The 13,438-nt window shown below is 44.3% G+C and overlaps 1 protein-coding gene across 1 annotated transcript in view; it reads left to right on the plus strand.

The window, feature by feature from the left end:
- The window catches only part of ERICH3 (glutamate rich 3), a gene marked incomplete at its 3' end in the record, with an annotated part of 94,203 nt that overhangs the window by 55,294 nt on the left and 25,471 nt on the right, over positions 1-13,438 (plus strand). The window contains exons 9-10 of the mRNA XM_080916058.1: positions 3,232-3,418; positions 8,410-8,714. Of these exons, the coding sequence (XP_080772184.1) occupies positions 3,232-3,418; positions 8,410-8,714 (492 nt within the window). The remainder of the gene's footprint in view (positions 1-3,231; positions 3,419-8,409; positions 8,715-13,438) is intronic.

Consider the following 13,438-nt stretch of genomic DNA (forward strand, 5'->3'; position numbering starts at 1 on the left):
CAACTTCTGTTTCTTTACATATATCTACATGTATTACCTACTGTGCACTTTGGGTTCTGACTTTTCTACACTGTGTTTGGGGTATGGGAGTATCCGGAGTCAGTGTGAATGCTCATCTCTAGAACCCAGCACAGTTAGAAAAGTTTCCGGTTCTCAGGGTAGTATCTGCTTTTGGACGTTCATCAGTGACCTGTCAGAGGCTTTGCCTTTCCACTAGTTGATCCACTTATTGATCTGATCGTTCCCCAGGGCTCAGAAAGTGAATGTCTTTTTATTATGATGTAAACAATGGAAGGGTATCTTCTATGTCTGGAGGCCAGAAATTCAAAATGAAGACAATCTTGGGTTGTGTTCCCTGCAGAACTCTAAGCCATAAGTCTTTCCTGATCCTGTCCAGTGAGGGTCAGTCCTCTGCTGGTGACAAAGTTGTCACTGATGTGTCTATTTATGGCTTTGTGTGGCCTCCTTTCCATATGTGTTTTTTTGTTTTGTTTTATTTTTGTCTTGTGTGTGTGTGAACATTATGTATTGGATTCAGGGAAAACCAACAGCCAGAATATCTTTCTCTTGAGCCTTCATTAATGAGCTCCCTGAAATCTAAATAACTAACTGAACAGGGTCCCAGAAGTTCCGAGTGATTCTGAACTTCAGTGAGTTCAGGGAAACATTCCAGCAAGTTTTCTTTCCCCAACTTGGGTTTTTCCACCGGACTTTCTCATTTGGTCTGTGCCTCGCTGAAGAGGTAGTTACACCAGGATTCATGAGACAGGGTGAGTCTCTACTGAGACCCTGGTTGCTTCCTGAAAACAGGCTGCATAGCAAACCGTGGAAGATGGCTCTGGTTGCCCCATTGCCCATGGCTCCCAGGCAAGGTCTTGGTGTTGATTTACTAATAACTCTAGCTTCCAGGAACCTCTGGCCTTCCATGTGAGATGCTTAGAGATCAGTGGAAATGTCATGGGCTAGGGGTTCATTGGCTTCTGTACCGAATTCTGGCAGGCTTCACAGACTGGAATTCTGCCATTCTGTACCCACTCAGCATTAGTGAAGAGAAGAGAGCAGGTGTGGGAAGCCCCAGGCAGAAGTCCACAGATTCTTTCTGCTTTCTTATAAAGTCTGAATTTTGCACAATTTAAATGCTGCCCACTTCATGTTGTCAATTTCTAATGACATGTTTAAGGAAAGAGGATTTGATGCCCTTACTTCATAAACCAGCGAATTAATTATTCCTCTGTGGTTAAATAGACTCTTAAACAAACAGAGTTCTATCCAAACAAGTGTTTCTGTCTCTGTCCCTCCCATCTATTTATGTATCCATTCACAGTTAGTGTTTGTCTTTATCCTTAGTATCCCAACGCTACTTATTAATGTGCAGCAAACACCTCTGCTTCCCAAACACTGGGCAGCTCTTTCTTATGGTATGAGTAGATTGGAATCTCCCATCACTGGCGTCCCCAAGTGAAAGGTGCGAAGTGTTCCTTGGTGAAGGATGGGGATAGGGACTCAAACTCCACTAAGCAGCCACTACGTCAGAAGTGGGAGAGGTCACCATGGCAGGGTTGTGGGTAGGGCCATGTCTGGCAGTTCATTCCCTGGTGGTTGGTGTCATTTGCTGGGATTTTCTTTCCTCCAATATTTGTTTTCTTTTTATCCTATGTGTCTATGTTTTTGTCTCCATGTGTGTATGTACACGTGTGGACGTGCCCAGAGAGGCCAGAGTGTGTCGGGTACCCTGGACTGGCGTTCCAGGCTGTTGTGAGCCAACTGGTACATACTTGACATTGGACTCTAGTCCTTGGCAAGAGCTGTGAGCACTCTCAACTGCTGAGCTGCCTGTCCAGCTTCCCCTGTGCTTTCCTGGGTGCACCTTCTCCTGGTGAATACTTGTAGAGCTCTAAGGAACAAGCCTCAGCAGAAGGAATTGCAGTTATGTGGTCTGGGGTCAGAGTAATGAGTTCACATTGCCTTCCTAGCCTCTGACTGGAGGTCAGTATATTATTAAGACCTGTGCACTCTTGAGCCATCGTGCCTCAGCCTTTCCGGATTCCAACCTCCCTAGTTTACTCTCTCCCCATGATACGGAGATGGGTGGGACAAGACTTTTCCAGTGGGTTTCATTCTTAAAGCCAAGTTGCATTTGGTTTACGAAGTTTCCAGAGCTCACTGTTGCCTCCTCATAGACACTCAGTGACCAAGCAGGACAAGGTTAGAAGAATGGCTGATTGATTATCTGGGGCTCTCACCACTGTAAAGGAAACAAGACACGCAAACCAGCATTGCGGCACACTTTTACAAACACGATGCACAGCAAGCATTAGAACTGGGGTTCTGGGTGTGAGTGAGACCCAGCAGCAGGAGCACCTGGAAGCTGGAAGTGCTATAAAAACAGACAGACAGACAAACAAACAAGCAAAACGAAAGCACAGAATTTGTCCCCAGCTCTGTCACAACCCCTTTGACCCTTTGAAGCAAGACACTCTTTGAAAAGGGTCAGCAGTCTGGCCTTCATAATTTCCCTAAATTGTCCCATTGCACATAAAAATTTTAAAGCCTCTAGTGCAAGCATATTGTGACAGATTGTACTAAGAGCTGTGATAGGTAAAGTGTGCACAGCAGAGGTATGGAACCTCTGTGGAGGTCTCCTGGAAGTGTCATGTGAAGCAGAAATCTGGGTCATTCTGTAGAGCATCTCTTGGGTGGGACGTTATTAGAGAACTGTAAAGATTTGGGGTGATTAAAATTGCATCAGAAACATCAATTCTTAATTTCTTGGTAAGGTGCTTAGGAAGGTAGAGAGAGAAAGAACCTCAAATGCCAACAGCAGTTGGCACAGCTTGGATTTGAAATAACTGCCACCACCATTAAGCATCATAATTAGACTATTTAATGCTACAGTTAAAATATGACATTGTGTGTGAAGGTCTCTAGTGTGTATGAGTGTGTGGGGGGCAAGGGGGAGGGAAGAAGAGGACCTTGATGTGTACCCTTGGCTCTTTTTATCAGTTTCGGGGATCCAGCTGGGCTCTTCCTCACAGGGAAGCGCCTGACTGAGTGAACTTAGCCCGCAGTGATGATCAAGCACCTGGAGATCCCAGTCTTCAACCCCAGCACGAGAAAAAGTTGTCCAACTAAAAGTATTTGGTGTAGCATAAGGTATTCTTTTGAAAAGAAAAGAAGGAAAATGTGGTTAATAAGGTGTCCTGCTCAGGAATGTTTGTGTTTGAATTCCAGACACCTTTCAGTTTATCTCCAAGCGTCACCATGGCTTCCCCTTCAGCCTCACCTTCTTTCTGAATGGGATCCAGGTGAACAGGATCAGCTCCTGCTGCGAGTTCAAACACCGCAGAAGCTCCCGCCTGGGCGGCAAGAGAGGCTACTTCGGGTTTGTGTGTGTGGAAAAGGCATCTCCTTGCTACAGGTACACGAGCACACCCTTTGCCAAAGAGGGTGCTCTGCCATGTTTTTCTTCACTAATGCTGTTCCCAAAGAAAATTAACCAGTATATACAACCTTAAAGACATAAACCAGATTTCCAGTGCATTGTATTGACAAGATAAAAGGTGGTGTAATTTTGAATTCTGTCTCACTTCTTACCTTTCTTAACTCACCCTGCCTTAACTCTACCTCTGTGGGGAGAAGGGCCACAAATTTTTGTCATTTCTTTCTTGTTATTCTTGGTAATGGCCTGAGACTAATATCCCATACCCATGTAGTCTGCCCCCCTCCTTCTCCTCCTCCTCCTTCCCTTCCTCCCTCCCTCCTTCCCTCCCTTTCCCCTTCCCCCATCTCTCTCTCTCCATCTCTCTGTCTCTGTTTCTCTGTCTCTGTCCCTGTCTCTGTCTCTCTCTCTTCTCTCTCTCTCTCTCTCTCTCTCTCTCTGTGTGTGTGTGTGTGTGTGTGTGTATTATGTGATGTGGCTGCACTGGTTGGATCCAGGCATATATTTGAAAAGCAGAGTCATAGGTGACTCAAATATTTTTGTCATAGGGCCTGAGGGTAAGAGTACAAGAGGCCAGCCAACCTTGAAAACGGTGAGCTTGCAGTTCAGTTGAGAGACATTGTCTCAAGGAGAATACATTGAGGTGGACACCCAAGCTCTGCTCTGCTCACAGAACCCGAGCTCAGTTGCTGCTTCACTCCTTCTCACACCAAACCCAAAACCAAACACAGAACTACAGGAAAAAGAGGTTTGTCCCAAACAACTGGAAAGATGTGTGTTGAGCATGTATTTATGATTAGTGGTAGAAGATGCGGATTAGAGGGATGGAAGAACGGGTTTAGTTTTGGACACAGGAAGTTTTAGGTTTTTCTGAGAAAACTCAAATAATAGAACTCATGATGACTAGCCAGTTGGGTTCTGAATCTTGGGTGAGGTGACTTTTTTGGATTCCAGAATATTTTTTGTATAGCAATGGCAGGAAACCAGGGGTTGGAGGGCTTTCTTAAGACACTGAGGACTCCTGACAAACAAGCTTCCTACAGCTCCCCTTCAAGTTCTCCTGGAGGAGGAGCCCCTAGAGAAGGAAAGCCAGTGTTTGAGAGGGAACCTTGAGGGAGGATTATCTTAAAAACGTTTGAAGAATATGACAGTGATTTACTGAGACAAAGGTGTGGACAGGTTGTATTTTATCAGTACAATTAAGACCAGTGTGTCAACTTCTCACCATGAACTGAGCAAATACCCAAGAAGAGCTGGAAGGATGAAGGCTTAGTTTGGCCCATGGTCTGAGGGTAAAGGGCATTAGGGTCAAGGAGGTCAGCAACAGGAGTGTGCAGAGGTGTTGATGGTCAGGAAGCAGAGATGAATTATGCAGTAAACTGGACCCCAGCCAATAGGATGGTGTTGCCTGTGTTCAAGTCTTTCCCTTCAGTCAAGTCTCAATGGAAAAGTTCTTACACATACAAGGCAATCCTCACTGATGGCATAGATACTTACCAATTTCCTTGGGTTGACAGTCTGAATTACCATCTTAGCAAGGTGGCAGGAATGGGAACTTGACCACAGTGACCTTACAGAGTAATGAGTGAACTAATGATACAGAAAATCTTTTACTGTAATTTTCCTTAAAGAAATGATAATTGTATGGTTTTCTGGAAAGTCTAGGGCTTGAAGGGCCTCTTAGTTTTCAAGATGTGGTATTATGCCATTAATTATGCTAACAGATAATGTTGATGCATGGGAAAAACTTAGATATATAAAAAGGGAAGTTGCTAGACTTTAATACTTCAGTAGATTTGAGAAACTGGGATCAAGAATCCAAGCAGAATTTTCAGTCTTAGGTAAAGAAGAGATGGTTGGGTAGTAGGCATTTGATGGTGGGTGTACAACAGATATTAGCTATAGTATATGCAGTGGTGTTAGCTGGAGAGTGTGCAGTGGGAACTAGCTGGTAGGAAGCTGTCTATTTGCACTTTTTTTTAGAATATAAGAAATACATTTCTCCCTTGAGGTTGGGGATCAGTTGTAGGTTTTAGAGAAGAGAAGAGGTGTGAAGCAAAATTCAGAGAGCAGGCATGGGAAAGGTCCTGTGTAGTAATGCCCAGCTTAGCACAGCCAGGATGGCATTCTAGATCAGATGCTCTATCCAGTTGTTGAAAGTCATTTCAGAGATTTCCACTGAACCCTAGAAAATAATCGTTTATACTCAATCATCCATGAGAAGTCCACGTGCTTGAATGAGAAAAGTTAGTCTTCTGCATTTAAACACTTGGTTATCAGTTGGCCCCATTGGGTAGGTGGGAAACGGAACCTGCAGGGAAAAGAGCCTCCTGGGGGAAGTCCAACACTGGGAGAGCTTTAAGGCTTGATGTCCTGGCCTCACTTCCTGTTCTCCCTGAATCCTATGTATGGATGAGTGACAGCTTCCTTCCTAGGATGGACTCAATTTCTCTGCAACTGTAAGCTAAATATGCCTATTCTTTCTAACACTGACTTTCCTGTCACTTTCTATCTTAGTAACAGAAAAGTAACCAATGCATGGAATATTCTCAATGAGTTGTGTAATTGGAAGCTAGACTACTAAGCCCCGAGCACTGTCTTTGGAGGACTTGGAAAAAGTACCAACATATGTTGACATCTACTCCCCCTACTCAGTGCTTCCTAACTTCTCTGCAATCCTATGAGTTTATTCTCCTCTTCTTTCCAGGAAAATAGAAATAGTTACGAGATTAAAAAAGAGGCCCTTCACTCTCAAGTGAACTTACAGTTCTTAGAGAAGAGTTACTTTTTATAACATTAGCTTCAATACCATTTCTTCCAAACCTGTCAGTGAATTCTTGAGGCAGTCTCCTTTGCTGTCTCCTTGTCACAGGTGAGGTAAAGGTCCTCTCATAGCAACAGAAATGGGAAAGGATGGGTGGTCACAGAGTCCTGTTTACTTGACTTCTGTCCCACTTAGATGACTTGAGATATTCTAGTAATTTATTTGAGCTTCAGTAATCAGAACCATCATGCTGAATTACACTCAGAAGTAGAAGAGGTAGATGGGGGAGCCAGATGTTACTCACTTTGTCCAATTCCCTTCAGCAGATGGGCTATAAAAATGTCTGAGCTTTCAGCAGGGAGGCCCCAAAGCCTTTACACAGCACAGAAGACATTCCGGGCAGCAACGAATCACAGGCTTTAGGCCCTGGGTTTGTAGTTGCCACTGATCAAGGAAGAAATGTTTGCACAGAAGGCAAGGCTAATAATGACATCCCATGAAGATGTGTGGCGTCGTTATCCCACGGAATGCCTCACACTCAGCACATTATGGTGATGGGGAAAGCCCTTATCACGCTTAATTTTCTTGAGATGGTTGGTTCCTATTTCCTCATGTTCAACAGACTGATCTTTAGCTGAGTTCAAATCCTCTCAGTTCTGTCACACAAGGAGATGCTAAAATGTTAGGTGATAGAATGTGGTATTTCTTGTTACTGTCTTTTTTTGAAACCAAACAAATGAATAAAAAAACCAACTAAACAATTTCCATGCTACTTGAAGATTCAAGATGGCTGAAAATTTAGTAAAATCTTCAGTTTAAGAAATTGTCCTGGGCTAGGGAATGGCTCAATGGTTGCCCAAGTATGAGGCTCTCTGTTATGACCTGAAACTTACTGAGCCAGGTATGGCCGTGTACCCTCCTCTTCCCATGGCGAGATGGCTGTGGTAGACTAGGAGCTCCCCAGGAGTTCGAGGGGAGCTAACCTGGTGTGTAGAGGCAGGGGAGGGTAGCAAACAACAGCTGAGGGGTTCTCTGATCTCTACACACACTGTGCTCAGAACACATGAGTGGGTTACCAAATTTGAGGTGTAGTGACTTCTGCAGAGTATTTCTAGTTTTGAAGCACAAAAGCTTACCACCGGTGAATCCATCCAAGACTGTTGGGCAGGGCTTCAAAAGACCATTCTTATAAAGCAATAATCGAAATTCTGTTAAAAAATGCACAGACTCCCAAGTTACTTAAAAGGCCCAACAGACAATGGCTGATTTTGTTTCTTAAAAACTAATTCCTAAAACATTTTGACTTGACCTTAAATGCAAGCTGTTAATGTTTTCTTGGAGTAATGAATTGATAACATTTTTTTCCTGATTGCTTACATGTCTTCGTTTAATGAATTTACTTTTACTTGTGTGTGTGTGTGTGTGTGTGTGTATATATACTTGTGTATATATACGTGTGTGTGTGTGTGTGTGTGTGAGAGAGAGAGAGAGAGAGAGAGAGGAGAGAGAATATGTGCCAAAGAGACCAGAAGAGACTACTGAACTCCTGAACACTTTGAAGCTAGAGTTACAGGAGTTTATGAGGCATCAACTTGTATTCTAGGAACCAAACTCTTGTCTTCTAGTCCTGTGAGAACAAGAGGAACACTGAAGTGCTGAGCCATCTCTCCAGCCCCTCAATTATATATATTAGCTAAGGACTGATGGCCTGTCTATCCTGTCTGTCTGTCTGTCTGTCTGTCTGTCTATCTATCTATCTATCTATCTGTCTGTCTATCTATCTATCTATCTATCTATCTATCTATCTATCTATCTATCTCTCATCTATATGCCTATCTGTCATATATCAATTTATTGGATCATTATCTATGTGTTTATCTATGTCTATAAATTATGTTTTTATATAAATTACATTTGTATATAAATCAAATTCCTGTAATTCTTGTAAAAAATTAATATTATAGTTTTTGGTTGATGAGAGCTTTTAAAATATTTGTTATTGTGATTAAAATTAGGAATATATGTTTATATGCAAGATTTTCATATTAATAAATATAAAATGGTTTATATTAAGTTGGTCTATGAAAGAAAGTAGTATATTTCTCATAACTCTTATTAGACTATGATACACATAAATTATAAAGTTTATGACCTCATCAATCTACTATATAAGTTAATAAAGGCTTCATGCTGGTATTTCTCACAGGTGTATTATTGCAATGGGCCTTGACAGAAAACCATCTTCAATGAAACCTAAGAAGGAAAAGATTACTGAGAAAAAGGAGGAGCCACCGAAAAAGAGTCAGAGGAAACTGAGGAAGGACAGAGAGAATACACCATCAAAAAGGAATGAGATGGAGAAGAAAGAGTCCTCTGTCTCAGCCGCGTTTTCAGCTGAGGAAATAAAATTAGGGGTCAAAGAAGTGAGGACGGCTATAGAGGAAATGGAATGGAAGGGCAAGTCAGCACAAGAAGTCTGGGAAGAGGACCAGGACAATGCTGTTAAATACGGTTAGAGCCGTCTTCTCTTGCCATTACTGTTGTCCTAAGTTGTCATAGTAACCTGTGAACTGTAGGTTAGCTGAAATCTGTAGGCAGCCATGGCTTCCTTCATTTTGTCCTGTGGTGTTTTGAGGGGAGGCTTCCTGGCCTTGGAAGTACTGAGATGCTTGCTACAGGTCTGCAGACAGGAGAAAGCCTCTGTCCTGCTTGCCAGAGCCAGGAGTCACACCCATAGAGATTGTTTGTCCAAACAGGTAGAATTTTGTCTATTTATTTAGTCTTCGGACATGATTGCAGGTACAATATACCTGAGCACTTAGAGCTAGGAAGTCACATTCTAACAACAGCCTGTGTTCAGTCAGAAGTCCTAGAGCCTGTCTACCCTGTTTCTCTTCCTTTTCCTCCCTCTGTCCCCTCCCTCTCTGCCCCGCCTTCTCCCATTCATGGTTCCTATTCACACACACAAGCACACTGAGAGGCATGCACTCACACACCTGCACAGTGAAACCTAAAGTGGTAGCAACAAGAATGACGTCGCCAGGCTTTGAGCAGTGCGTGTTGCCACTCTTCCCACCCCCTCCATTCACTCTTCCCACCCCCTCCATTCACTCTTCCCACCCCTCCACTCACTCTTCCCACCCCTCCACTCACTCTTCCCACCCCTCCATTCACTCTTCCCACCCCTCCACTCACTCTTCCCACCCCTCCACTCACTCTTCCCACCCCTCCACTCACTCTTCCCACCCCTCCACTCACTCTTCCCACCCCTCCACTCACTCTTCCCACCCCTCCACTCACTCTTCCCACCCCTCCACTCACTCTTCCCACCCCCTCCATTCACTCTTCCCACCCCCTCCATTCACTCTTCCCACCCCTCCACTCACTCTTCCCACCCCCTCCACTCACTCTTCCCACCCCCTCCACTCACTCTTCCCACCCCCTCCACTCACTCTTCCCACCCCTCCACTCACTCTTCCCACCCCTCCACTCACTCTTCCCACCCCCTCCACTCACTCTTCCCACCCCCTCCACTCACTCTTCCCACCCCTCCACTCACTCTTCCCACCCCTCCACTCACTCTTCCCACCCCTCCACTCACTCTTCCCACCCCTCCATTCACTCTTCCCACCCCTCCACTCACTCTTCCCACCCCTCCATTCACTCTCACCTATGTGGAAGCATGCTCCTCTCTCCGTTTCACAGTTGGAAATGGTTTTCACTCACGAGCAGACAGACAACACAACAGAATTTCACTCCACACCCATGTGGATCTCCTCTCAAACTACCGAATCGTTCTCTCTACCAATGTTCTCAGGTATTACAAGGCTGTTGCAGTAAATATTAAAAATTAATGACTTATCTCTTTATCGGCCCCCATGGTTTCTCCCCGTGAGTGCTGCTCTAGTTTGGAACCGAGCACACAAAGTCTGTCACTTGGACCACAAGCTGCACTCTCCACAAGATTTCCTTCCTGGTGGTCCACTCCGCCTGCCCTACTGGCTCCATCCCCGATGGAATTAGCACCCAGGCGTCTTCTTTCCTCCACTGCCCATCACAAACATCACTCAAAGCCTGGTAACTTTTTCAACAGGTTTATATAATAGATTCTCAATTCACAAACCCTCTACACAATAAGATTACATCCAATGGACAACAATGCAAACTGCCCTTGCATATGAGATGAAGACCTATGCGATCCTTTTAAATAGTTATATCTACCTAAGTCCATTTACAGCCACTAGGACCTAAGTCTGCTTTCCCCAGCTTCATCTTGATTTTTTCCAATCTCTCTTCCTCCTTCATTTTTTATACCTTTTCATCACCTCCCTCTCTACTGTCCAATCATGTATTGACTTAACATAAATCTACACAAGGCCACTTGTGCTAGAGTGTGTCCCCTTACCTCTTGAACACAAAGGCTGGATTAGAGGAGCAGTAGCCACAGGTTTGCATTCTCTGTGGAAGTTGTGGCTTTAGAACCCTCTTTCTAATCTTATGTTGTTGCACAAGGGTTTCCACAATCCCAGAGAAAGGCTGGTGTTCTGGGTCTTGTGTGTTGATGGCAAAGACGATGTTGTTTTAACAGATCTTGACTGTAATGATCGTCCCTAGCTCTCTCCCGCCTCTGGGTGGGAATTTTAAGGCATTGGGCATTGCTGCTTCCCAGCGCTCTCTCTTGTTAGACTTGGGGCTTGAAGAGAACGGGCTTCACCCCTTTCCCTTGCTTTTCTTTTCCAACATGGTGGTGCTCTGGCAGTGCCCTTACCCCGAGGTTGCTGAGTCAATGGGCTTTAACTGCCAATTCCATGAAGAGCCCGGGAGAACTGGCAGCAGGTCCCGGCTCTCGGACTGGCCTTGGCTGGTTGCATAGCCTGAGCCGGGTTAGCAAAGATTCTGGCAGAGGCATTGCTCCACATCTGTTCACCCGGTGCCCCTCCTCCTAATTGAATGCTCCAGAAGAACCCAGGATTGCTGAGCAGCCCCTATGAAAGGAAGCGTGCTCAAAGACATCTGCCAGGTCCTTCCCATTTAAGCCATGAGTAGGTGACACAAAGGTGGCTTGTTTTGTGCTCCGATGAAAATGGAAGGCTGGTAACTGGAAAGGACTGAGCTTTCCTGGAGGTAAGGAGGGGTTAGCACAATGCTCTGGCAGGGCTGAAATTTTGTATTTTGAAGGGAAACATAGAAACCTGTCAAAAATAGGATACAAGGCTGTTTCTGATTTCCCTGGATGTCCCTTTTATGTCCCTGTCCTGATTGTGGCTATTGTGTTTCTCTGGTTTAAATTGAGACCCTCTGTTAACTTGTATTGTCCCCACATAAGAGCACTTTAAGGTGATTTGTCTCATTTAAGAGCAGCTCCCCCACTGCCCCGTGGCAATCGTTGTTACCACTGATTCTTGTGTTCCTGATGACCTATAGCTCACGGCTTGGGTTGAGTCTTGCTGCTTCTAATACCATAGCTCTGTGCTACCCCATGCCATGGATGAAACAACTGAAGCTGAAAGATGTTAAATTGCCCAGTGCTATGGGATGTTTGTCTGGGTACAGGACATGTGACCCCCTGATCCCTAAACCCGCATACTTCACTACTGTTCACTGCTATAGATGGAGTTACTCCATTACGCTCATGTTCTGTCAGACTTATCTTGTGACGAACAGCATATAATACAACATAAGATATTTGTGGGACTGGAGAGATGATGGTTCAGTGGGCAAGAGCAGTTGCTATCCAAATTCCTGGAACCCATGTAAAAATTGGATATAGTCACATGCACATGTAACCCCATCACTGTGGAAGGGTGGAGCCAGCAGCTAGCAGGTTCAATGAGAGACCCTGCCTCAAAGGATGGAGAGTGAGAAGGGATGACAAGGGGGAGAGGTAGAATAGAATACCTGCCATCCACATACAAGTGAAAGTACTACAAATATTCACACACATGTGTGCATAGACACACAGGTGCATACATATGCATACATGTGTAAACAGTCACACATATGTGCACACTACACACACTCACATACATATCCATGCATACCTACACACATGCACACAAGTATGTACAGCCATACAATGCACATATACTTGTGTGCACAGACATACACATACCTACACACATGTCCACACATATGCACATATACACACACACATCACACAGTTGTGCACAGCCAGACATACAGTGCGCACGCACACACACACACACACACACACACACACACACACATACACACACACTAAGCTGACCTCTAGTATTTCTTTGATGCCATTTCACTTAGGTTTACTCTTCATCGGTTGAGCCTTGTCCCAAAGTGTTCTACCAAGTTCTAAAGCCACAGATGTGATTCATGCTGAATCCTGTACACATGTTTCAAATATTCCCACTTATTGTTTTCTAACTATATTTGTGCATGGGAGAGCGAAAGCACACACGGCTAAATCGTGGATAAAGTAGGAGCTGCTCTTGATACCATTTCACATAATTAATGATTCCTAACTAAGAAACCCTTCGTGTGAACGCTCACATGTGGAATGCAGTGAGAGCACCATTGATCTAAACCACACTTCCTCAGCAGAGAGCGGAGAGTCCTTGGTGGCTGGAGTTCCATCACTATCATGACTTTTCTTGAAGTTTTATTCTCTTTTACATAGGAAATTTTGAGGTGTAGTTTATTAGTGAGCAGTTATGAAATTGCCCCGGAGGCTGGAGAGATAACCCAGCTGTTAAGAGTGCCGGCTGCTCTTCCAGGTACCCAAGTTCAGTTCCCAGCACCTACGCTGGTGGCTCACAACAACTGAAGTCCAACTATAGAGGATCTAATGCTCTCTATGGCTTCTGTAGACACCTGAATAGGTCACACACACACATGTCACACACACACAACATGATACACACATGGCACACATATGTTACGTTCATGTGACACACACGATATGACACACATGTTACACTACATGATGACCATGTGGCATACACATGCCACACATATGATCCATTCACGTGACATATGCCATAATGCATTCACGTGACACATGCTACATGTGACACATATAACACATACATCATGATTTATACATGTGACACATGATTTACACATGTAACACACATAACATGACACATACAACATGACATACACATAAAAATAAAATCATATGAGGAGAATTTATCCTGCAACTTGCCCAGCAATGTTTGAATCTGAGTCTCTTTCCTCCTGTTTACTCTGTGTGTTGAGAC

The sequence above is a fragment of the Micromys minutus genome (assembly GCF_963924665.1).
Source record: "Micromys minutus genome assembly, chromosome: 4".
Classification (NCBI taxonomy): Eukaryota; Metazoa; Chordata; class Mammalia; order Rodentia; family Muridae; genus Micromys; species Micromys minutus.